We start from the raw sequence: 26,594 nt of genomic DNA, 5'->3' as shown, positions 1-26,594 counted from the left end.
TATTTGTCTCTTTTTCAGGCTACTCTAAAAAGGAATCCTGACGTTATGCCAGCTTCATTCCAAGTCTTGGTTTCTCAACCTGAAAAAATGACAATTGTCGGTTTTTATATATATTAATAATTTGTTTTGGTCCACAAATGTAACATGTGGACCAAAACAGACCCTTGTTGCAACCCCAAAGAGGATGGAGCAGCACCGCAGTGTTTTGGGCTCTGAGCGCTTCACCTCAGGGAGTCACTACTGGGATGTAGACAATCATGTATGGGCACTGGGTGTGATGGCACAAGAAGCCCAGAGGATGGGATCCAACTGGTCTGGCTTAAGGACTGGGATGGAGGGGAGCAATTCTTCTTGGATACAGATACCAACATTGTCATAAACAGCTTCACACACACATTCACCTAAAGGCTGTTTCCATACATCAACACCTCGAGTGACCACCCACTGAAGCTATTGCGAGTCAAGCTGTCTGTAACCATAACACAGTTTGTGGAAGAACTACAAGATGAGAACGAGTTGGCGATGTGCCTGCTATCCTTCTGTAAAAAAAGAAAGAAGATAACATTACTTCTTACTTTTTTTTGTCAAGTCAGAACTTGTTTTTATCTTTGAGTTTATCATGGTAGTTAAACAAATAATGGGATACAATGTAGGGAAATAAAACAATCCACACTCAACTGAATGTACACATGAATATGGCAAATTGCTGTAGGCCAAGATTGCAGCAGTATTAGGAACATTTAATGATAGCTGTTGTATACCCACTGATGTGTGCAATGTAACTACAAGCTAGAAATTAATAATTTCCCTTGTGCAAATGGCTACATGTCCAAGGTCAAGGGTTAATCCATGGGTAAATGTTGATCATATATCCATAGATGTATTAACACTTTGTTGTCTTCCCGTCTAAATTGAAAATCAACACTTTTGTTGACGCTTTTTATCAATGTTTTTTTTTACTTTTTCTTACGCATTTGTCCCTTTTTTTCAACACTTTTGATGCATTTTTTCAATGTTTGTCACTTTTTTGATGTTTTCAGCACTACTTAACACTAACTTATTCACTTTAGCTTCACAGTTATTTTTGGGAATTTATGGTCAAAAAACCTTATTTATAGGAAATTATACCTAATGTTTGAGTTAGAAAAGCAGAAACTATGAATTATTTGGACAAAAATTAAAGGAACGTATCCTGATGGATAATCACAGACTAGAATAGGTCAACTTTTACTTAATGCTATTTCAAAACCACTTCAATTATTTTTGTTCAAATGCTATAAAATTGAATAAGACACCCCAAAATTAATGAAAGTAGAGATTTGTACTTGCCAAAGAGCGTTGTGTGGAATCAATCATGTTACTTTGGGGAATTAAAAAGAACAATGATATAGGAAAACGGGTCAATTAGACCCAAGGACAGCATGAGTTTTATCCCGCAGACTGTTACATCTCCTGTCGTAATACTGTCGTGCAACAACACCATGACCGCAGCTAAATCGCTTTACGGACACGTCATCATGTCGGCTGTCCTTGTAAAGAAGCAAGAAGTGGAGAGCGTGTGAGTAAGAAGACGTTCGTTTGATGTGACAGAGACACTTAAGACTTTGGGTTTAGCCATTTAAAGTTTGCATTCATGGGGACATTTCCAGTTACATATGGTTGCTTAACGATGTAGGTAACGTGTCGGAAATAAATGACAAAAAGCTCGATGTGTCGGTTTCCAGCTGTAGCTAGTGCTGTTTGGTAACGTTTTAGCGACGTTATGGAATTATTGTAACGACGTTATATAATTATTGTCTTTCATTCGCAGACCTCTCAGCACTGCATGTTCAGAGATAGAGATTGACATGTCTTTCTAGACTAACTTTAATTTGGCAGAACCGAGGAAATGAGATAAAATGTTAGCAGGAGCGTCCCAGCCCGATACTATACGGCTGCTAACTTATTTAGTGTAAGACTGTCGACGTCTTCCAGTCCTGCTCATGAGTACAGGAACCTCTGCTTAAGCTGACTAAAAAAAGGAATACAAAAATCATCTTTTGGACATTGATCTTAATGCCTTAATTAAAAAATTAGGAAAAATCCAACCTTAAGGACACCAATTTTCTTTGTAAATGAATAATATATTTATAATAAAATAAATGTTCTTCCTTAAATTACAACGGGTATGAGTATCGACACCCATATACTCTGTTCCCATAGAGGCAGGCAGAAGGCCAGGTATTTCATGGATCCAGGATACTATGCATCCTGATAAATTTCCCTTGGCCTTTGGAATTAAACTAACCCCACATCCTCAAATGCCCTTCACCATACATAGAGATGGGCATGGTGTTATTTCAGTTAGCTTAATAGCTGGTTTGATTTACATTGAGAAATGATCTTATGGAGAGTTCCCCGTTTTAATTCCAAAGGCCAAAGGAACTTTATCAGGATGCATATGATCCTGGATCCATAAAATAACTGGCCTTTAAAAATAAAAATCTGCCTGCCTCCTATGAGAATTTAACATAAGGGTGTGTATACTCATGCCCCCTGTGTTTTAGGGAGGACATTTACTTATTTACGATTTGATACGAAACTTGGTGTTAATAAAAGTTGTTTTTTTTCCTCATTTTTTAATGAAGGCAATAAGTTCAATTTCCAAAAGAGGATTTTTTTTTTTAATTCCTCTTTTTAGTCAACTTAAGCAGGGCTTCCTATACTCATGAGCAGCACTGTATATGCAATTTGGGCTTCAAACTCAAGCAGGAGATCCATTGGTCATTTCACTCAGCCTATAGAGTCAGAAATATTCAGAAAACGTTCGGGAAATGCACCAGGAAAGCACAACTCCTATGTTTCACCATTATGTGCCACTTTTGTGACTGTTGATATTAGGTTAAATCACTGGAGTTGGATTTATGTGTGGGCACTGGAACATACCGTAAGATAATGCATTGGTTAAGCTATTTTTCTCCCATGTTGTGATAATGTCTTCTTTCCAACCTTAAAAACATAATGCACAACAGTTGTATACACCTGTAAACTGAAGCTAACTGAATGTGGTCTGTGATGATGCTATGGAGGCTGTTCCTTCAACTGGGCAACAAAGGTTCAAATCCCTGCCTGAAATGTCTTTGAGAGACACTTAAACTCGACTCGACCACTTTGAAAACGGAAGGGATATTCTATTTTAGTGGCATATTTCAGTTATGTTCCCTGCATATAGCTCAAACCTGCAGTTCTGTGGGTGTACTCATGATGTCTGCCTCCTTCACAGATCCCACTGATAAACTGCAGCTCCTAACTCACACAGAATCCTGAACTAAGAGGTGCCATGGCGTCTCGCTTCCTCAAGTATGCAGTGCTTCTTCAGAAGTACAGGACTCCGCTGATTGTTGCGAGCTGCGGCGGGGTCTTTGCTGTCAACATGTTCCACCACGTCTTCCCTGAAGTGTCGTACCGTCAGCTCTATCAGGCCTGGTTCAAAGGAGAAGCGGTCACGCTGTCTGAAAAGCTCGAGGAGGTTTTCCGGCAGGTAGTGTTTTCCTCTCTACCTTTTTAAGGTTACATTGAATATATTTACTTTCAGATGGTACAGATGAAATAAAAGACTCAAAGGACATTACACCTAGAAGTTTAGTTTATTGCCAACTAGTAAACTATTTTACAAAGCGTTATATTCTAGCAATAACAGTTGGGTAATTGGTATTAAATGCATGGCAGCACTCACAAGACAAAGATTCAGTTCCAAAAAGAATAAATTCCTAGTTAAAGGAGACGCAGTGCCATCAAATAGGGCTGGGGCGATCCGTTTCTGTTCCCATTCAATTCTTTTTACCATAAATGGGTGTCGATTCCATGTGTATTGCCATGTTTTATTGCGATTTTAGAAGTAATGTGATTGGATAGTGTTGAGTATTACGATTTTCTTTCTTTATCAAAAACAAAAGTTGAATGATACACTAGAGACAATGTAACACGAGCCATTTCTGAAAAGTAATTGTTCTCTAAGAAGAAGCAAATCACCCGTCAGTCAGACATTTACGTCATTAGTACAGAAGTATTTTCTGCTTATATTTTTTTGCTTTGGCTCTGTTTTACTGAAAACTGATATGATGTTGTTGCCGTCAGCCGTAATGCATAAACAAAAAATATATATGGGGGAATCATTGGTAAAAAATAATTAAATAAAAAAATGTTGATTCTAGAGAAAGCAATTGATTTTTCTTTTTTTTTTAATGTTGGAAAAAAATCTATATACACCTGATTTTAGATATTTCCCCCCCACCCCCACCCATTCCATTGAAATTGAGTCTCTAGGGCGGCCCGATTATGGCCAAAATAACAGCTAAGAGACACTAACAAGCGCCAAATAACACGGGTCACTGCTGTTGTCTGAAAAACAACACAGACGGGACAGAATGTTGCCTTTACTGGTAAACCTTGTGACGGACCTATAACCGACTGATTTCTGTTGTGGTTTTTTCCTCCCGTTACTCTGTCCATTGTGACTGTCTACATCTAGAAACTAAGCTGCGCGGTGCAGGGAACAACTCTGACTGGCACATGAGCAGACAGTGGTTTACGCAGCGGTAGATGGGCTTTGCAAAAAAAAACGGAGCGTCTGTGAAATGACACATTTAAAATATCGCTCAGTCACGCAAATTTGATCGTGGAAAGCCCAAATTTAAAATTTGATTAAATGTCTAGCCCTAAGAGGGTCACAATGTGTGGTGGAAATGTGACATGAAATACAAATGCCAATGTTGTTGTTGTTGTCATTTGTAGGTGTTGAAGGATTATGGTGTCAGCTCCCCCGAGAATTTCTCTGCCTTCGCCTCCTTTGGGTTCCATCCGGTTGGGGCTGGTGTCCCTTGGCTTTCAAGGGCCCAAATTGGCATCCCAGCAAACTTTAACAGCAAGCCCGACGATCCAAGCGGAATTACCAACCGCACAATTTTCATCAACGGCAAAGCGGTGGATTGGAGCAGTGAGACTGGCTCTGCGCTACAGGAGGCACTGGTGTTTTCCCTGGAGGCACAGAAGTTTGCCATAGCACGGGAAGTGGCCCGCTTGGAGTCCGGAGGACCTGTTTTAAATGCTGCTGTTGCCCCGTTCTGCCTGGGTGGGGTTTGGGTGTACAGCGTGCTAATGAAGCAGTTGTTTGGGCTCCACGCCGGGCCTCCACTACTTCGCGGGGGTGTGAGCATTCTGGCGCTGGGGCTCGGCGGCGTGTCCTACGTCCTCACCTCGGATGCTGTCAGCCAGTGGATTGATTATAGCTCAGACCGGCGAGCGGCAGGAGTGTCCCGCGATTACGCCAAAGGAGGGGTGGAGTTTTACGATAAGATTCTGTCCAGAAACAAGACACTGCGCGCCCTGATGGGACAGAAGGGAGAGGAGATGTATGCTCCGAGTGGTAACTTGTTTCCTGCTCACCTCCTTAAGATGAAATACACACCATACACATCCAGGAGGGAAGGGATCCTCGCTCTACTGAGAGACGAAAAAGCTTGAAAAGAATTCCTGGGGGTGGATGGGGTGGGGGTTGAGAATTAAAGTTGATGTCATCTAAACATGTAATGATGAATTAAGTTATGCTTATATTTATATAAACTGTTGAAAAATAGCAAAGTTCCTGAGCATATTTGAGAACAAAAAGACAAAAGAATTATTTAAATATAACAACTAGATTATTTTTCATGGAAATATTTCCTCCCACGTAAGCCAAATGTTATTTTGCGCTTTATGAATCCTGAAGTACAGAAGGAACAATGTATTACAGGACAGTGTTGTAAAGTCCTGGGGTGTCAAATATGTAGTGGCCAACATGACTGGTGACTTATTTATCCAACAGAAGACAAGATTAAGGTGGTTCCACAATGTACAAATAAACACTTTAAGACCTTGTAAAGAGCATGTGTTGAATGAATAGACATGGGGGAACAGTCTCTGTCATGCAGAATAAAGTGTGAGGGTTCTTTGGGTTGCAATATTACAATAAGAACCTGTTAGGACTGATCAGTATTGAAAAACACACAAAAAAAAGATTTTCTTGAATGCATGTTATTGGTATCTAGCCATGCATAGTTCAGTTTTCTTTGCCCTGGTTACTCTGGATAACCCATAAACCTTGGACCCTTATGGATTATCCTAATGGACACATTGCTGCTTTTTTTTTCCTTTCTCAGAAGTTGAAACCCTTTTATTACTACCTGTTGGATCAGGCGATTGGTTCTCAAAATGGGAAGGAAAGCACCACAATACAGGATAATGATGATGCAACCCCAGAGAGGTTTGCAGACAAACTAAAGGATTTGCTATTGAGTTTCAAGTGTTTAGCCACTCGGTTGAATGCTTCTTTCCTGCTGCTACTGCCTGCAAAGAAATGTCAATTCATTCTTAGTTATGTGAGATAACCTGAAGCATCCTGGTATCCTCTTCAGATATGTTACAACCAGTTGAAAGGCAGCTAACTGCATTATGGAGGAAAATATGCTGGACTGGAGGGACTAGCGCTTATACTATCTGTACTATTCAATAAGATTAAGACCAACTTTATTGTTCCATATTCATGTTTTGGTCTGTAAATGTATGGAAGCAATAAAACCCCCACAATGCAGTTGTATGTACCATGCATTGGGCATACTTAAAGTGGACCTCATGGGGGCAGCCTCTAGCTCACTAAGTAAGATAATTCGCCCCATGTTGGTTGAGTCCATCAGCGTCCCGGGTTCAAGTCCGACCTGCAGCCCTTCGCTGCGTGTCATCCCCCATCTCTCTCCCACTGTCAAGTTAATAAAGGGGAGAGCTCCAAAAAATAACCTTTAAAAAGTAGACTTCATCATATGCCACTGGTTACTAACAGCGGGAGAAAAAATCAATACAGCATAGTATTGCAATATTTCAGTGGCAATACTGTATCAATACACAGGCGCCAAATATTGCTATTTAATCATGTGTTGGTCAGTTTGTCTGCTTGAAAATCCCATTTTGCAGCAATAAAATTGAAGTGAGACAGAGAAATGCATCTTTTTAGATACAACAGATGTTGACAAAGTTTCCTTTTGGAGACATCATTTGAAATTGGGAAAAATTAGAAGTTGGAAAAAAGTTTATAAATTGCAATATATCTCAGAATATTGCAATATGTTTAAAATTGAAACAATATCGTATCTTGGCTTAAGGGCGTCTGTAGATTCCCACCCTAATGGTCAATGGAATATTTTCCCCAACGCTTTGATTAAAAAAAAAGCTCTTTCCCTGTGCTCTTTATCGCTAAAGCCATCTTTTTGTCCTCATGAGTAAAGTTTAGTTGTGTCCACTATAATGAACAGCAGCATTCTTTTATCCTTCTGAGGTCAGGTCTCAAATGTTAAGTAAAGCAACATTCTGTGTAGACACACATCATTTGCAACACCCTAAGTCATTTGTTTTGCGATAATGATCTAAATATGCAGCTTATTGTGGCTCAGAACTCATCACGTAGCACCCGAGTTCCCTCAGGTCGTCTGTCTGCATATTAACAAGGTTCAGATATGGCGTTTTAATTACAGTTTCCAATCTTCTACCCCGTGGACTAGACTAAATATAGAAGCATCATTTAAATCCTGTGATTTAGCTGAATTTTACATGATGTGGTTTAAACATGATATACAGCAATATGATGTATACATACTGTGTTCTCTACAACATAGTGGAAATGGGGAACAATTTGAAATATGTCATTTCCAACATTATGACGTATATGGAGTAAATTCAGTCTAAATCTTGCGTGGAGTGTTCGACGGTCATAGAAATACACCGCCGCGTCGACTGGGTGCCAACGGCGCCCCTCTTGACTTGCAAAAACTACAAGGGCCTGTTCATCGCTGCTTGCAGCTTTTATTAATAGTGTTGTAGATAGGCATACGCTGACGTGCAGGGGCAATGACATGCAGCAACCTGGGCCCACTGCGTTGAGGAGTAAACCTCTCTATGTGGGTGTCTCCTCTACCAACTGAGCTATCTGGGCACCCATACATTGACTTTTTACATTATTGTCCCTAGGGAGACCATGTGGAATCCACTGTTTTTCTTCATGTTCTAATAAAATCTGGACAAAAAGAAGCATGCAGATGCCAGACCTTGTGGAGTAAAGGAACAGTTCTTAACCAGGACAGCTTGGGTTCAGTGTTCTCTGACAGCAAGTCAGAGGGCCCTTGAGCAAGATGTAGAATTTGTTCCAGATCCATGATTACGCAGCAGATTGTGGGCTTCGACGCCCTACACTCCTTATCAACAAATGCTTTCCCCAACATGTGAACTAAATGTGTTTTTTTAATAATCTCCTTATTATCAGTTCATACTACATAATACTAGTCCATCATTTCCCCGACTACAAAGCGGTTTTTGAAATATACATATCAGCAACACTGGGCTTATTGTCTTGTTCTCACCACTCCGCTTCATCTGTTTACTTCATTTTATGCCAGACTGAGTGTACAATGGCTCATTGTTAGTTGCATTGTAGGCTGTTTCTTTTTTAAGCCACTTGAGGTCAGTACAGCCCGCATCACCACTCTCACCATTTGTTACAAACGTCTTATGAATGACATGGCTACAGATTAATTTGGTCTGAATGGGCAGGCTTGGATAAAGAGTGAATAGGAACAAGAACAAAAAATAGTTTTGAATTAAACACAATGACATGCTTTCTGAAATTAAGACTCCTGTGGGAAATGGCTCATTTCAAAATGAAATGAAAGTTAAAAATACCAATTGCGATCAAATCCAAGTGTGTCTGCTGGTGCTTGCGTGCGTGTGTATTTGTGGGTGTGTTTGTGTTTGAAAGTTACAGTATCCCTCTGTGAACACTAGAAAAGAAGGTTGAGAAGGTATTTCTGTGTAAATTCTATTCTGGTGGCCTTTATTAAATAACAGAATTCTTTTTTAAAGGGTTTGAGCTATATTAAAAAATAAAGCATTGAATTTAAGTATTTTGCGATACATAATATCAGAATATATGCAAACTGCAGTCATCACAGCACCTCATTTTCTATTATTCAGATGATAAGTAATCTACTGTAGGCTATGCGCTAGCAACAGACTCTAACAAATCTGGGCTTTGGTCTGATGAGTCCAAGTTTGAGATCTTTGGTTCCAACCGCGGTGTCTTTGCGTGACGGAGAAAAGGTGACCGGATGGATTCTACATGCCTGGTTCCCACCGTGAAGCATGGAGGAGGAGGTGTAATGGTGTGGGGGTGCTTTGCTGGTGACACTGTCGGGGATTTATTCAAAATTGAAGGCATACTGCACAAGCATGGCTACCACAGCATCCTGCAGCGACAATTGGACCATCATTTATTATTCAACAGGACAATGACCCCAAACTCACCTCCAGGCTGTGTAAGGACTATTTGACCAAGAAGGAAAGTGATGGAGTGCTGCGCCTCCACAGTCACCGGACCTGAACTTAATTGAGATGGTTTGGGGAGAGCTAGACCGCAGACTGAAGGCAGAAGGGCCAACAAGGGCTAAGCATCTCTGGGAACTCCTTCAAGACTGTTGGGAAACCATTTCAGGTGACGACCTCTTGAAGCTCATCAAGAGCATGGCAAGAGTGTGCAACGCAGTAATCAGAGAAAGGGTGGCTACTTTGAAGAAACTAGAATATAAGACATGTTTTCAGTTTCACAGTTTTTTGTTAATTACATAATTCCACATGTGTTCATTTATATAGTTTTGACACCCTCAGTGAGAATCAACAATGTAAATAGTCATGAAAATAAAGGAAACATATTCAATTAAAAGGTGTGTCCAATCTCTATTGCCTATATATAGGCAATAAAGTTGTAATACACACAATGTGTGTATTACAACTTTATTGCCAAAAAGTACATTTAAATATAGTAGCCTATCTCTCGGCTCTTGATATCAGCATTGAACATTTTGGCAGCATCATTTGATTGACTCCAATAAAGAACAATGTGTTATTTGTAAGGGTTACAATGCAGCTAAGTGTGGGTACTTTAAAGCAGCAGCTCACGACAGGCCGTCTTTGTTGTGATGATATCAAGGGGCGTTGTTCGGCCTCGACGCGAAGCAAGATTATTTCGGAGCAGTTGGGTGCACTCAGAAACAAACAGCGCGCGTCCCGTGGCCCCGCCCCTGTGCGCTCGGTTTGCGCCATTACGTCAAGCTATGCCGAGAGCTGCTGTGCTGCAAGGCAGACAGGCAGGCTGGCAAAGCAGCTGCAGAGACCGGGCAACGCTGACAACAACGGATAGGCTCATGTTAAGAAAGTCAGAAACGCATCGTTTGCCTATTTTGTGACTTGATGTCCAGATATTTACATTTGTAACCTTTTCGCTTATCACATTTACTTTATTTTTACGCATGCGTGGGAATATATTTTTCGTTCTCTCGACCTGAAATGACTGCTAGTCGCCGTGTCTAGCCAATGGTTACTGCGGGGGCTCCTGTCTTGTGGATTATCCCTCGTCGCCGAGCCAGTCGCATGGTCGAGCCCGGAGGAGGCCCTGCTCTGCTGGATGGATATGTGTGAAGCAGCGCCGGACTCCAAGTACTGATGAAGACAATGATAATGATGATGCTTGGGTTTCATCGGCAGCGGGTAAACTGATCTTGGATGTTTGGGCTATATCGGCCCTACACAAAACATTTTCTCATACGGCAAACATTATATTCTTTAAAAACTGGACGCCCCTGGAGCAGTTTATGACGGTAAGAAAGACACTCATTCACAGGCCACCAGTTTTTACAGCCAGCTGACATTAGCTAGCTAGCTTAGCGCTGTCACTTTTATCCAAGTTGCTTCTCGCAAAGCTAAAAGGCTAACATTGCAAAAATTACATTGGGATAAAGCCAGCTTTGTTATTACGCTAGTGTCTGTTTGACTGGGACCTCGCAAAAAGAAATAGAAAGCCGTAATACATATTTCATTCCATAACCTCAATAGTTGTATAGCTTGCTTGTTAGCTAGCTGCTTCTCAGTCCATTCAATATCCTGCAGCTTAGTTTACGTAGCAGCGAAACAGTCGCTAATCCAATGTGCGCAGTGTTGGTTTGCATTTTTAATGTTTATTGAATTAATAAAACTTTGTTCGGCCTTGTTGAAGTCGGCATTTACAAATGAGTTAAATAGGCCGTAAATAGCTCATTCATTACAGTGCACACAATAAGCCCTTTAATGACACAGAGTTGGCGTTCAATGGAACAAGTGCGGCGTCAGTCATGTTACGGATGTGGCTTTATAGATGACATTCTTATATCACATGTAATGGTCATTAATTAGGGATTATTGAGGGATTTGTTTTGCGGTTGAATGGGTTGTTTGACTGAGCAGCTAATGTGTTTCTTGTATCATACAGCATCAACGGTTAGATAGCAAACACACACCCCTTAAATACAATGCATGTGGGCTTTTTCATTCTTTGTAAATGACTGAAAAGGACCCATGTCTGCTGACCGAAAAGCTGTTAACTGTGTGGTTTTAAGTAATATATGTGATGTGAGTGTTTGCTGTGATGAGGCGTCCTCCTTTTCTTTCGATGACGTAATCCTCCACCATCCATGCCACATCTTTTGGGTCGCCGTCGGTTCCTCTGCTGCCTGCTGCTTGCCAGTCTGCTGCCGCTGCTGAGATCACATGGATCCTGCTCTGTCCTGTTTGTCGAGCCTCTATCTCTCCCTCTTTGGCACTTTCTCGCCTTGTTCTCCATATAAAGCGTCTTAGCTTGGAGTCACATTTGGGTCTGAATGGGACCTCAGTTAGGGACAGCATAGACGAACTGTGAATGAAATCCAGCAGCTGGGTTCAGTGTCCCAGGGTCCTCAGGGATCTGTGAAGGGGGCAACAGAAACGACCCACCCCATCAGCCCACATGACATACTGTATAGCCTATATCCTACTGCAAGTAATTGTAATGATTTTTTTTTTTACCTGTAAGATTAGACAGTGGCAATTGTTTTGACAATAGTTTTTCCACAGTATCCATTTCTGAAGGAATCCATAAAGACAAAAGCCTTAGCAGATGGGGGTCCAAAAAAATGGATGTCTTTGACCTATGATGCTATAAACCGGAATGTGTTTTGGAGTCCTTGTCGGAGGCTGATGTCGCTGAACTACATATCTGGGGAATTAGGCCTGAATGTTACACTTATTATTTAATTTATGGTTGATTGCCACCATATTCTTTATTCAAGCTGTGGCAGTAAGTATTATTTTGCAGCAGAATGTTTAGCTTACCTAGAGTAAAGATGAGTTAGTCCAGGTTTCTTTAAAATCACAATCCCACATATTCCATATCTGATAGCTGAAACATAGGTTATGATTGGAGGCTGTGCAGTGGGCACTTAAACATGACTAAATAAGGCTGAGCAAAGGTTATTTTCATGGATTTTGTTACGTGCAATCTAAGCATTCTTACTTACTAAAATAAACTCATAAATGGTGTGCTGAGGAGACTCCTGGATTGAACTACTTCTCTTTACTTTTGCTCTCCCCCTCCCCGAAGAAGCCTTGAGTTTTATAAGTGGACGGACTCAGCTGGTGAGGAATAAATTGCCTGTGGCAATGGTCCTGATTAAGTTGAGCAGCGCACCTGAACCTGACGTCCCCGCGCTGTACAGCAGAACTGTGGATGTGTGAAACTTATGGCATTTTTCCATTACATGGTACCTGCAGGACTCGCCTCGACTCTACTCGCCTCGACTCTACTCTCCTTTTTCGGTTTTCCTTAATGAAAAAAGTCCCTGGTACCTTCCAACAGGTACTTTTATTTAAAAAAAATTTTTTTTTATAAATAAATATAGTACCACCTCCGTCAAGGTACCAAGCGAGCTGAGGCGATACCAAAAGGTGGCGGGAAAACCTGCAAACTACTGATTGGTCAAAAAGAATTGTCACTAATCCCTGCGTTACCAGCAGCAGGCAACAATGCAGAGTATCCTGAACAAACCCACCATTTTTTAAATGGTTTAGCCAGAGACTGTGAGAGAGGGATAACCGATAAAAAGGGAGAGGAAGCAGTGTATGGATACTGGAAGACAGAGGAGGCACAGGTATGGCAGGGGTAGTGCGGATAGTCTGCACTGCTAGTAAAGAGGAGGGGATCCCATTGAGCTAATCAGGGGTTAAGTAGTATAGTCGGATCCTAAAGCAAATTGCTTAAATTTAAATGAGGACGTGGTGCAAGAGCAAACTGTAATTTACCCGTACTTTTATTTTCAACAATTCTTTGTCAATTCTGGTTATTGTTCAAATCGGGTTGACTAATCATTTCTTCCAAAGGCCTCACTTTAGTTAAAATTATTCTGAGTCTTGGGACGAAGCCAAAAGGCCTTTATTACATCCACAACAGTTTGAGAATCTGTTGGTCAACATTGCCTGGAGCTTGACAACAAGGGCAAAAATTAGGCTACCTTGAGTAGTGCGAGGAATTTCTTATTTTATCCAACTTGATATTTCTATTGTTTCATCTAGAACTGAAGACATTACAGTATATTAAATGAGGAGTAGTGTTGAATAATTCAGTTTCACTGCTTGCACTATAATATCTTCAATACTTTTGGTAGGTGGTGCGAGCATTAGGCTCGTTCATTCATGCTAATGTGGTAAGCTGGGAGGTGCAGCAGATGAATGTCCACTTTGACGTCCGGAGACCTCTTGCCAGCAATTTATCATCATGCCCTTTTTACAGATGTGTCTCCACAGGTTTGGCCGGTGCCTGTAGAGAAGATGCATAAAGATGACAGCCTCCCGGCCTAACATCATAAACCAGCTCACATAGCAAAGTAGTCAAAGGTCAATCATTGTTCTTGTCGGTACAACTGAGGTGTGTATGCAATGTGGGAAGGGCTCGGAGCACAGAACGTTAGAAAATGTGCAGGACATTATGTGCCTAAAGATCCTCCGTTTCATACAAGAAGTCAGTGTTTAGTTGGGAAATACCATTTCCTGTATGTAAGATGTTTTGGATTTTAATGCTGCATTTCTCTTTAGTCTCAGAATTGTGTCAGTCCAGGTGGATGTCCTCTTTATGCGCCCTGAGCTTCAATTTCTGTCTCTCTGACTTTCTGTCTTTCCAACACTTACGCCTTTCTTGCTTTCTTATCCCCTCTTTGCTTGTTCCTCTTCGTTTTTCTCTATCTTTGTCTGACAACTTATGTGTGGTTAGTCTCCGCGTTGGAAAGACACTCCCTGCCTTTCAGCGTGGTGCTCAGTAGTGCTGACAGCTCGCCATTGGTGCTAACTGACGGTGTTGGTAAGAAGACGACTGGCAAGGTGCTGCAGGCAAGATACAATATCAGGCTTCAGAGATGCTAGTATCTGCGTATCTTACATTGGTAGGCTTGGATCCATTGCCAGAAGAGCTATGGGGGGGGGAGTTAGCATTAGTATTAATTGACTTTCCCTTGTGTCACCACAATGCTGGGATTTTATTCTTTGTCTGTGCAGGGCTACCAAGTTCCATTTTATCACCCCATACACAAACTGATGATTCAATTATTAAGACACACACTTGTGCATGTATCATATTGAGTGGTCCTTAGCTTTTAAGATCCTCCTCTTCATTTAAGTGGGACCATGCTCACGGTGACCTGTGCTGACTGTTGTGACAGCCCTGTCAAAGAGCAGCCTGTTCATGTTTAACCAAGAGGACCAGCTGCATGCCTGTTCTATTATAACCCTTTGGAAAGCTCACAGTCCTATTTGCAGTTGGGAAGCGCAGTAAGCAGAGCCATTCATAGACAGAGTTCACCCATTTCAGTTTTGGCTGCACACCGACCGGACTGTTGCCAAGTTCGGGTGATTTTGTGTCAGCCTTTTTCTCGAATGCTGTGCATCTTACATCAGTAATTGCATGTAGGGACATTACTGCCAGTAAGTCACTCTGAAGTGGGAGGCAAAATAGTCTGCATGCGTTTACAAATATGCCAAATAAGCTTTCCATTCACATAAACACCCAGCCAGATAGTGCTCAGAAAGGCAGCTAGTTAGTGGTCTGTTGCTGGGGCGGACATGGCACAACTCTTTAGCAAAATCATCTCCCAAGCCCCAAACACAGCTGTGTTTATTCTGTGCAAGATACCACAGCTACAGAATGCCAGGACGAAGGTGCCTCGACAGATCTAGAGTCCCAAAATTAAAAGCCAGTAGTGCCATATTAATGAGTTTCGATTAATAGTAAAGAATAATGTCATTAGGATGCATCGGTCAGGCGCTGTTTCTTTCAAAAAATAGAGGAAGAAGACTTGCATGTTTACGTTTTTAAAATGTTCAGCCCTGACTAAAAATAATTCTTCTTCTGCCTGTGAACGCTCAGACAAAAATAACAGTGGCCTATTGAATATGGTGTCGATGGTTTCAGTTCTAGCAGGGAAATAGCCTTTTTTATTTAGAAGGAAGCAACATGTATTCATAGTTGGAAAGTGGTAGTGTTGCCATATAGATCACAGTGATTCTTCATGCTTACATAAGAATGTTCTATGAGTATGTCATTTCTGTGGAAAATGATTAAATTACTCAGTAGGACATTTTTCATGGAACGTGAGTTTTAGTGGTTGTAGCTCTCCTTCTGTTCTATTTTAAAATGTCATTCTAGGCATATTTTTATCAGATCAGGGTCATCTCTCTCTCTTTGCCCAGTGTTGAGGTTTCTGGAACATGCATAACTAATCAGATCAAACTGCATGTCATGGTAATGGTGTTCTCAGTTTTCATCAGCTGAAACCTCATGTTATCTATTCAGAGAAAGGAGACGGACCAGAGACAGACCCCCCACTTCCTCCACACACACACACACACACACACAGAATAAATGCTTTGAAACCACCAGTTACATTCAGTTTCACAGAACTCCAGAGAGAATTGTGATTAGATATGATTATATAAACAATATCTGAAGTGTAACAGAAATCAGGTCTCGTTATTCCATATGGTTGTAGGGGCCGGAACAAATCCCTAACCCTCTATTAAGCCCACATTTTCTGTCTGACAGTGAAACAAATTACTTAGTTACTTGTAGCGCATATCACATTACAAATTTACTGTGCAGGCTCTAGGAGATCTCTCTATCTTTTAATCTACTTACATGTATACCCCCGTGTGGAGTATTGCTGTCTGTTGTATTTTTCCGAAGACTATTGGGGTAATTTTCTTTCTACAAAATGACTCAACATTCCGGTTTAGTAGGAGAGATTGATGTTTTACTCCACTAGCCCACAAGCCTTTAAGCCTTGGCAACATAAAGAGTGGCTCTAGATACCTGAAGGGATTTATCATTGGTATCTGCCCTATGTGAGCTACCTCATGTGTTCCAACCCAGTTACTGAAAAATGCGTGGCTAGATCATGCCAACAGAGCCAGAAGATAAAGCTAGCTAGGTTGTAGTTCAGGGGCCTGTGAGGTAGACCTAGCTAGCATTGCAGGGGTTGGATTAAGACAGCCCACCATAAAGACATTAAAGGATTGGTGTCATCACTGGAGATGACATGGACAGATGCAGAGATGGCCTTCAGATAAACGGTAGATGGGAGATAGGGGGGGCCGGACAGGTGTGCAAACGGCAGGGGACGGGGGGAACTGAGTGGCGTCAATGGGTGGATGGAATCATGAAGATGTTGGGCTATATTGGTAAAAAAAAAAAAAGAATCTGTATACATACAACAGACGCTACAGTTAGGCCTGTAACAATAATTACATAATTGTCTTGTCAATTTTACATCCGAATCAGCTTTATTTGCCAGGTACGAGGAAACAAACGAGGAATTTTTCTTTGGAGCATCTTTGCTCACAATGTGCTAACACAACCAAAACAACCAAAACAAAATATATATACACAATATATACACATTATATACATACTCTAAACAGAAAGGAAAAATCAATATAGAGGCATGAGTTCAATGAAGAGTTCAATAAAAAGTATTTAAATGTGGAGCATCATTGTTTCTTTTGTTATGTAATTATTTGCTAACATTAGCTCAGGAGCTAAGAGGTAGGACGTTGATGATAATTGTTGTTTTTGTTTAGGTGTGTCAAGTTGTAATTAAATAAGTAATGAATGGTCAGACTGGTGAGCTAATCGTTTTCAATTGTTAGTTGCTGGCACTTGACCCTATACACGTTAATAGCAACATAAATGACAAATGGTGGGGGGGAGGGGGGGCTGGGGAGAGATAGAAAAAATGTATGATAATAAAGAGGCGCTGTTTACATAATAGGCTGTGTACTGTGACCTAACCAAAAGATTTTGTTGTAAAAATAATAAATGAATACATATTTTTCAATTTGACTGAAAGAGACCATTAGATTGTTAACCGCAATTATTTCGGAGACATTTAATTGTACAGCAACATTTAGAGTTGTTCCGGCTCTAGCTACAATTAGTAAGTGAAAGTGTGTGCTTCGCTCCGTAGCCTACAGCAGCAGAGAGAGTAGCAGGAGTCACGTAGAGAAGTCAAGTTAAAACGCTGCAGACCACTGACTGGTCAGAGAGAATCGTCACTAGTGTAACACGGAACATCCTGCTCACATTATATAGCCAATTAATTAAGCAGCGACTAGACCCAGATTTTAAAAAAAAATGTCTGCCTGCAAAGCTACAGTGTACACTACGCAGCTCACCACACCATACACTCCTCTGTACAACTGACCAAGTGCAGACATTCCTCTGTTTAGTTGCCAATGAACAGATTCAGCGAGTGTCACGTTGAAGACAATGTCATGGCAGTTTCATGAGGCGTCGCTATGGCGATCAGCCGAGGAATCCCTCCCACAGTGAGGGGCGCACTGTCCGCAGTGGAAAACGAAAACCGTGATGGTACCAAAAACAGGGAGGGCAGTCGCGCAGAGCTGTACCACACGCTGGAAACACAACATTGGTGAAGCGTCTAAACCAAGAGCAAGTCTTTCACATGCAAACTGCTCTTAGACTGAGTCAAAATGGATGTAAGACTATGATGAGATCAGCGCTTCCTGGCCACCACTGCTCCATGTCATATCATTATGGAGTAAGAACTCAATGATTATACCTAAACATTTGACATCTGAAAGAGAGGGCTCTGCTCCACTGCAGCCCCACCCCCACCTTTACACTCCTCAGGTATGTGTGAGTACAGCTGCCTCCTATCTCTTTACTCAAGAGTTATGCTTCAGTGCGTGTTATGGCTTGTCCTTTTCCTACACTATTGTCCTTCCCACTAATCCCAAAAATGCATGTATACACAGAAACACATGCCTCCAAGCACCATGTACTAAGGCTGGCTACCAAACGAATGGCTTCCATAGTACATTCAATACGAAATTCCAATACCCGGAGTAATTCTCATCGGCGTCAGTGAGCCAATAAGCATGCAGCATGCTTGTACCAAGATCTACTAATGCTTGTGATTGGCTGTCTATCATAACATGTTGTAAAGGCATGCAGAAAAAACACTGCCGTATGCACAGAGATGGGCCTCATGTGGGTGTGTTGTATTTTGAGGGGCAACAATGTGGGTCACGTATGTGTAAAGTAGCTGAAAGCAAGATTTGAAATTTTTTATATTGCAATTTATTTCTGTTAAAATGGATTTCCGGAAATGGGTATTGCAAAAAAAGTAATGTCCAGGAACTGCTATTGAAGTTGCTGTGCCAGTGTTGGTATTGAAAATGAAAACGATTCCCAGCCCTACCATTTACACATGCACGCACCCTTTGCGAAAGGTGTTTTGCAATTTGCTCAGCGCTGGACCTGTTGCCATGTGTCCTTTTCTAACCTGCTGCTTGTGCAACCTGAGCTCAGCACGTGCATGTGTGCGTCCGCTTCAGATCCTCAGGTCTGCCTTTAAAACAGCTGCTTAAATAGCCTTGAATACCTCAGGAGGTCAAAGGACACAGTTGCTTAAGAACAGTGGGTTAGAGCCAAAAATGGATTGCACTCGGCTCGTCTCCTTATTCTGCCGTGTCCCCCTGATGCGAATTTGCAAGGTTTTATTGTTCTCAGGTTGTGATTACTTGGGGTTAAGGGAAAACGTTGTTTACCCACATAACATTACTTAAAAGCGTGTAGCTAAAAAGGGACATTTGGCGTTAGAGAACCCGTTTCCGTACGCGAATAATACATCTCTACCATGTTCTAAATCTTTAGTTTCCTGTCCTCTTTTTCAGACGGGCAGTCAACAGTTTACATGGTAAAACCTTGTTTTATCCGCTGCTTGTTTTGCTTGGAGATGTGTGGAGGAAGTGCAAAGGCGTTCCCTGTCCAACTCAAACAAGAACATAAAGAGCAGTCTTAAAACACAGGACATCAGCGCTGCTGTTTTTATTTCAAACGGCTTCCAATGTCTCCACTGTCGAGCTTGTTTTCTACCCATCCATCCTTCTCTCTCTTTTTATCTTTACTGGTCTGGAATTGTGGTAGTCCACATGACCAGCTTGTTCAAGACAAAGGTGGTTGGAGTTTCTGTCACTCTGAACAGAAATTCACGTCTGATTAAGTAAAGCCGAATGTAGGTCAGGGGCCGCAAGTGTCGTCACCACGCATGTGCCATGAGACAGGGCAGAAAGTAAGAAGTCTTTTTACAAAGGCTGATGGGCATTTTTTGTGAGCTTTGGTCACTCTTGATAGCACACGCACAAACACACACACACACACACACACACACACACACACACACACACACACACACACACACACACGCACACACACTTCTGTAGAAAACTCTGACAAACGAGGACTGTGACTTGAAGAGAAACGTAACTAACCATAGTTTTAATGTTAGCCGACATACTACACAGACACATTTAAATGAACATGAGTCAAATTTACTGGATTCTGGACATGCACGGTGGTTATTCTATATTCTTTGACATTTTTAGGTGAAAGAAACACCACTTGTGTCACATGCCGTAGCTGTGATGGAGCTGAATCTATCATGACCCATTTTCACATTTGCACATTTTCAAGGCTGCTGAATATTGGTATCTAATCTACACTCACATCCTAGCTAGCGTACTCAACAAACACACACAAAATCACATTTATCTCTCTTTGCTGTTATGTTGACATATTGTTCTAACCATTCTCAATTTTACCTTAGAGCCTGAGGGCTGGGATGATAATGGAGATGTCCTTTTTCTCAAGCTAACTTTTTCACAAGAACCCTTTTTAGTTGCATTTAGCAACCACGTATAAAGAAAGCTTGTCAATAAATAAATAATATTTCATGCGCATCTGATTTGGTACAGTCTTTTATTTTGAAAAACCTATTTTGACGCACAGCAGTGTAGCGGCGGAGCGCTCACGTTCACTTGAAGTTTCTGTTTGTGTTCGGAGGCAAGATGGCAAAGCGCAAATATTACCCGGAGTATTTAAAACGTGACTATACGTACATTTAGGATAAGAAGGGACAAAAACTCCAGGGTGTGATATGTAATGAAGTGCTTGCACATGAGAGCATGAAACCAAAAACATACGTGTATTTAAAGGACAGTGTTGTCACGTACAAAGGCTGACTCGGCAGTTCCTCACACACATTCTGCCAAACATCGGACAGTCTATCACTGTGTCAGTCTTTCAGTCTATTGACGTATTTTACTGTGTGTCTTGCTGGCTAGTTGTGTCCTGTATCAGCTTGTTTTTTTTCTGTGGGCATTGGTCTAGATGTTTCTACGTGTCTGACAGCACTCGGTTTGCAGCAATTCTCAGTTGGAAAAACAAATTGCAGTCTATGTGATTTTGTAGTCAGGTCCTGTGTGTGTGTGTGTGTATGTGTGCTTATAATACAGTGACTGTGTGTGCAGAAAGTGAGCGCGCAAATTGGACAACCGTACCCTGAGAGAATGTGTGTGTGTGTGTGAGAGGGAGAAACAGGCTGCTCGCTGCTTTTTCTGGGGCAGGCTATCAGGCAGTGAGGCAGCAGGGAGGGATAATAACAGAAGCTGTTACATTCTTGTGGTTTCTCTGATTTCAGCATGAGGCAGGGGGCTGGCTCTGGCTGACTCACGGCTGCTTTGCCTTCTCTCTCTCTCTCTCTCTCTCTCTCTCTCTCTCTCTCTCCCTCTTTCTCTCTCTCTGCCTCTATGTCAGCATGGAAGCTACTAGCAAGAGGACAATACATGACATTTCCTGGGAAACTTTAATCTATGACACATGAATTACAGGACTATGAAGCTGTGCATATTTGAGCACCTCTTGGTCAAACATTAACCTAGCAACTGATTAAGACTGGCTAAGCTATTACTGTGAGCAGTGGCAACAATTTAACTTTATACTTTGTTGGGTCTGTTCTACAGGCCATTTTAGGGCCAATTCTAGATGCTGCAGTTGAGTACCGGCCCTTATTTAGATATCTAGTAAATATCTTGGTATATGATGGTCACGTTTCAATACAATTACAGTGTATTGATTTTTAGAGGAGTTGATAAACTACATGAGCGTAACAAAAGCACCGTTCTCATTGAATAACTCGAACAACAATACAATTCTAGAAACACTTAGCTGTGTGTGCTGGTTGGAAATGAATGGGATGCTATTGTGCCTGTGTTCAATAGGAGCAAGGTGACCTAACAAAACATTTAGATGGATTTAAGGTTACTAGTGCAGTGGCCGTTGTGCGTAGCTTTTGCGGTGATATTATAGAGTTGACAACTGGTGCATTCCCAAAATATACCCACAATGAAATGTTTGATAAAGAAAATCAGCAGTAATGTGAAATTACTAAGTGAATAAAGGCAAACAATCAAACTGCTAGAACAGTCTGGTAACTTCAGAAAATAACTCACTTTGCTGTAATGTATCCTTTTAAAACCAGGAAAAGACGATTGTCTCATATATCGATATAGTAGCGTTATATTACGCAGCCCTATTTACATTTGTAGTAGAAAACAATAGCTAATAGACATGCATATTTACAGTGCACTTACAGCATACTTTACTCCCCCAACATCCATTCATTCAACCTTTATTCATACTAGAGAGATCATTGAGAGGCGGCCCTCATTTACAAGGAAGAGGAGTCAATTACAAAGACAAAACCAAATGACAACACAGAATAGAGTCAGACAAACTCAGTGTGCAGTGTGTTTCTCGTGCTTGGTGGCTCTCAATGCCTGCTCAAACTTCTATTCTCCACAGCATTCCTAATATACCACTATATAACAGCATTACTCTGAAGTTGAATCTGTTTCATTGATTCATTTAAGCCCTCGCTTAGGTCTGGGATTGCACTAATCTTCTTTTGTAAAATCAGATTAATGCAGAACAGGCTAAATCAAGCACTGTTTCAACCATGTTTTTGAATCCCTGGTTTGAGGTTGTTACATACCAGGTCAATGCTGCACACAAAATGCTATCTGCTTGGTTACACTACCGCAAATACATAACCTGTACTGGCCTACATACGTAACCTTCTAGACTCACGTGCCAGACCTATCTCCATAGCGCTGTGGAGGAAGGTCTGGCTACACTTTAGATACAGTCTAGCAAAAAATAAAACCGCGTGGTTTTGCATTTCTTAGCCCTGATCACAGTAATTTTGCTAAGCTCCGGCCTCAGTGACGGTGGCTCTGCAAAAACGGTCTTGGTTAGGAACTTGTTTTGGTGGAACATTTGCACCCTGCAGAAAAATACCTCAAATACAACAATAAATGAAGTAAACTGTTCACACATTAAGTGAGTGGTTTAAAGTAGCTGGATACATGGGTTGAACCTCTGCTCTTCCCAGTGGATCTCCGTGCAGATTGATCTTATGAAATGGCGTACACATGTATGACACGCCAATTGGAATGCCATTATTGGCATGTTATCAAGACGCATACTCTCTTTTGAGCTGGTTTATCAACGCCGTTTGGCCTCCCTTGACTTACATTACCTTGCGATTAGCGTGTGAAATTACACCACAACGAGTAGTAGGAAAGGGTGGGAAATCCACGTAGGGAGGCTGGTCGCTGTGGTGGATGGGTAAAATACAGGACCTTTACCCAGGAGACCAGGGATTGTCTCCAACTCAACCGTCACTTTCTTTTTCTTTTCTTTTTTTTTAAACTTAAGCCAACTTTAGTCACTTTCTTCTTGCGTGTATGTTTTACATCCGCTGTTTACTCAGTTAACTCAAAATGTGTACCTATAAGACGCTGCTTGGCTTAAGAAAGTGGCTGCGTATGTTTCCGCAAAGTCACAATGTCACGTTGAGCAATCTTCTCTCCAAATCGTCCCATTTACAGAGGAAATGCCTTATACACATTCCTTTAAATCTTTACAATCATTCCCTGTAGCAAAGAGATTTTATAAACCCACGGAGGAACCTTATGAAGCGACAAAGAACACGTCATCTGTGTACCATAGTATGTACGTCCATTGTTTCCATGGCTAATGAAACCGCTTTGATAATCCATTTGTACATAATGTAAATATACTTGTTTGAAAAAGCAAGGCTTTGATGTTTTGAACATGTATGTAACAAAGACATTGTTAATATTAGTTTCTTGAAACCACATAACTGTCTGTACTAACAGCAATACATGAGCGTGCACTTTGGTAGTTTATAAAAAGCAACTAATTGCTGTCTCAATATTTCTACACCCAGAGCTAGCCTTGTTTTCTACAGCGTGGAAACATTGTACCAGCAGCGAGGTGATTGTCAGGTGGGCCCACGCTTTCCTGTTTTGGCCTTGTTTATCAACCACAATGTGTTCCACCCACCTCCATCTCTTCATCTTCACCCTTTCATACAACCAGTGGTACAGAGACATCCCTAACACCTCTCCCACACACATGCGTCTTGTAACATGAGCTATGTAATACATTTAATCAAACCGTTTAATCATCATCTCTTGAAATGGCTCTCTTCTGTTAAATTTCCTTTATTGCAGCAGGACCTGTGGCAGTTTAGTTCATAAGTAGGCCTATATAGTTTGCAGTTAAATGTATTGATTTATATTTGGATAGTTTACAGGTCCTCTACGAGAGAGAAGGGGGGGGGCTGTGGCATAGACTAAAACTCATGCAGAGCTTCAGGTTACCTGAATTATGCATGAAGCAGAATCGCTTTCATCAGCAAAGTAGAGCAGACACTGTAAGCCTACAGTATGTCCCATCCGTGGACACACACACACACACACACACACACACACACACACACACACACACACACACACACACACACATATACTGGCTACAGCAGGTGCAGTTCTGTACAACGTGCTAAAGGCAAAAACGGTTTCTCTTAGATGTGAACATTTGTGCTTAAGGCACATAAGCAATTCATTTTCATTGTTGTACATGAGTTTGTACGTGAGCATGAGACTACACAGTAAGTGTGAATGAGACAACCGTGTGTTTTAGCATGCTGTACTGTGTGTATTCGTTTGAAAGGGAGAAGCGATTTGTCCGTCCTCTGAGCCTTGGTGGATACTGTGGGCACCACTCAGCTTTCAGTTGACGCGCATGTGAAGGATAGAGTTAGGCACTTGTGTAATAATGCAAATTTTGTGTGCATAGGTTGCATTACCATAAACCCACTGTACATCTCTATCTAGAGGGCATCTAGACAGGGAATGAAAGCACTGTCTTGTACTTTTCCACTCATTTGGTTACATCTTTGCTTTCTTTTGTGCATCATCATCATCATCATCATAATAATCGTCATCATATGATATTGTGTCATTCATCATTTATTCAGTTAAATGTCTTTGATAAAAGGCCTGTAGATGAGGCTGTATTAATTTTTCCTGCAGAGACCTTGAGAACTTAGTGTTAAAAATGTCTTTTCAATGCCTGAGCCAGTGACCTTTAAGGAGACGGTAAAGCATTGATAAAATGGACACATTTTAGTCAAATTCAGATCAGCTGCAGGAGATGCAGAGTTTACAGGAAAATGACTGTATTGCCTCTAAAGGATTAGGCTGATGATAAAAGCCTTTTCCTAGTACTCTTTCCTCAACAACCTGCTGCCTATTGCTTATTTTGAAATGTCAACCCGAGTCTAATTGTGTTTCTCAGCAAAGAGCAGGAATAGAATATCCAAGGCTTCTTAGAAAAAAGCCTTGAGCAGTGTGAGGGCAGACGGATAAATAACGAGAGGGGCTGATGAGATGAGTTCGGATTGGTTTAGTGATTGACCATCGCGGCCTGAACAGCTATAGCTTCTAAGAATAGGCATACAGGATTATCTTGAGGATGTTATGTCAAGGGTGCCAAACATCATACCTTCAAATGAGTATTTTTAAATGTAAGGTCATCTTGGTCTTTTCACCAGTAATATAAGGTGGGTACAATTTCTCCCCACTGCTCCTGTTGCTGTTGAGATGAACATGAGATAATCTCTCTCAGAGCCAGAAATCACTCCAAGTTTCAAATTTATGTCATCTAGTTTTTTCTATTTTTATACCCAAATGAGCTTCATTGTTTTGCAGTGTTCTCAGGTCAGAAACCAACCATGTACCAATATCTAGCAGTCCATTTTCTATTTGGGCCAAAGTGGTCCACACTATTATTATTATTATTATTATTATTATTATTATTATTATCATTGGAATAACATGTACCCCCTTAACACCGAGTTGGTTGACTATGCTTATCAACTAATTAGCATGCTATTATTATACCAACAATTCAAGATAGTGTGTTAAAATAGTTTCATACTTCATGACAAGCAGGTTGTTTCATTGTAAGACCTGCACAAGCTGGGGCTGCTTTCACGTGATCAGCATCAAACTGCATAATTCCATTCTTGTTGTTAATGTTTGGCGTGTTGACGCCTTGACTGAGCAGCTGCTGAACAAAATCACAGTGCCCTGAGGCGCAGACGTGAAACTTTGACCTAGTTTGATGAAGACCACAGAGCTAGCTTCTAATGTGAAAACCCCTAAAGTAAGTGTACATTATACACTTGCAAAAATGTATTGAAACATCCAAATTTCAAAACAAATATAGATATGTTTTAAGATAATCAACAGACTTTGGTGTTGAGATTTTTCTAGTAGAATCTTTCTAGTCGGTTGCCCAATCACCTAGGTTACTGTATCTATATTCACACATGCACATACAGTTCGTATAAGCTTGAACAATTGAGATGCAAAAGAGCCAAGATCAGCTCTCCCGCGCTCATGAATGTGTATGCTCTGCGATTGTGTATATGTGTGCGTTCTTTACGGCGTGTGCTGGTTTAAAGACAGCTGTTACACTCCAATGATCACAGGCTGATTAACTTACTGCTTATTGATCCTGCACTCTGTTAAAGACACACTTGCTGAGAGTGGCGCTTAAAGAACTGATACCATCTCTATAGATCTTAAAGAACAACATAATGTACTGCAGATACAAAGGGAGGGCTAATGAAAGAAGCACTGAACTGTGGGTCTGACTGGTGAAACAGGGCAAATGTCAAAGTTTGTTTCTTTTTGATTCATCATACACCCCCTCAACTAGTCACTATTCTTTGCCCAGAAATGGTCTAAATACATGTCAGTAGATATACATATAGATACTTTATGATTACAAACATTATTGATTTTGTCAGCTGTAGTCCTCAGCCGTGTAGCTGGGTTGTTATGCCGCTAACCTAACCTGGCCTATAGCAGCACAAATGCCAAGCCACGGGGGGGGGGGGGGGGGGGGG

At 41.2% G+C, this 26,594-nt stretch overlaps 2 protein-coding genes across 3 annotated transcripts in view; both read left to right on the top strand.

Annotated features, from left to right (window-relative positions):
- Positions 1–1,478: 1,478 nt before the first annotated feature.
- Positions 1,479–6,066, top strand: tmem177 (transmembrane protein 177). Of its 2 annotated transcripts, none has more exons than XM_034886049.1 (3): positions 1,479–1,558; positions 3,263–3,520; positions 4,774–6,066. In XM_034886049.1, the coding sequence occupies exons 2-3, from the start codon at positions 3,320–3,322 to the stop codon at positions 5,500–5,502; spliced, it is 930 nt and encodes a 309-aa protein (XP_034741940.1). In that variant the 5' UTR covers positions 1,479–1,558; positions 3,263–3,319; the 3' UTR covers positions 5,503–6,066. The 2 variants fall into 2 exon arrangements, with proteins under 2 accessions (XP_034741940.1, XP_034741941.1); XM_034886050.1 differs by having other exon boundaries at positions 1,514–1,671.
- A 4,113-nt stretch (positions 6,067–10,179) lies between these two features.
- The window catches only part of ptpn4a (protein tyrosine phosphatase non-receptor type 4a), a 75,524-nt gene continuing 59,109 nt past the window's right edge, over positions 10,180–26,594 (top strand). The window contains exon 1 of the mRNA XM_034886239.1: positions 10,180–10,712. The gene's annotated coding sequence lies outside the window, so the exon portion shown is untranslated. The remainder of the gene's footprint in view (positions 10,713–26,594) is intronic.

Source organism: Etheostoma cragini, chromosome 11 (genome assembly GCF_013103735.1).
Source record: "Etheostoma cragini isolate CJK2018 chromosome 11, CSU_Ecrag_1.0, whole genome shotgun sequence".
Classification (NCBI taxonomy): domain Eukaryota; kingdom Metazoa; phylum Chordata; class Actinopteri; order Perciformes; family Percidae; genus Etheostoma; species Etheostoma cragini.
This window is presented reverse-complemented; position numbering and strand designations above follow the sequence as displayed.

What these genes read in the sequence shown, in the direction of transcription:
- tmem177 (XM_034886049.1), top strand. Translation starts at nt 3,320, where the DNA reads ATGGCGTCTCGCTTCCTCAAGTATGCAGTGCTTCTTCAGAAGTACAGG. An exon ending in TCGAGGAGGTTTTCCGGCAG is followed by an intron (nt 3,521 to 4,773) that starts GTAGTGTTTTCC and finishes TGTCATTTGTAG; the next exon opens with GTGTTGAAGGATTATGGTGT.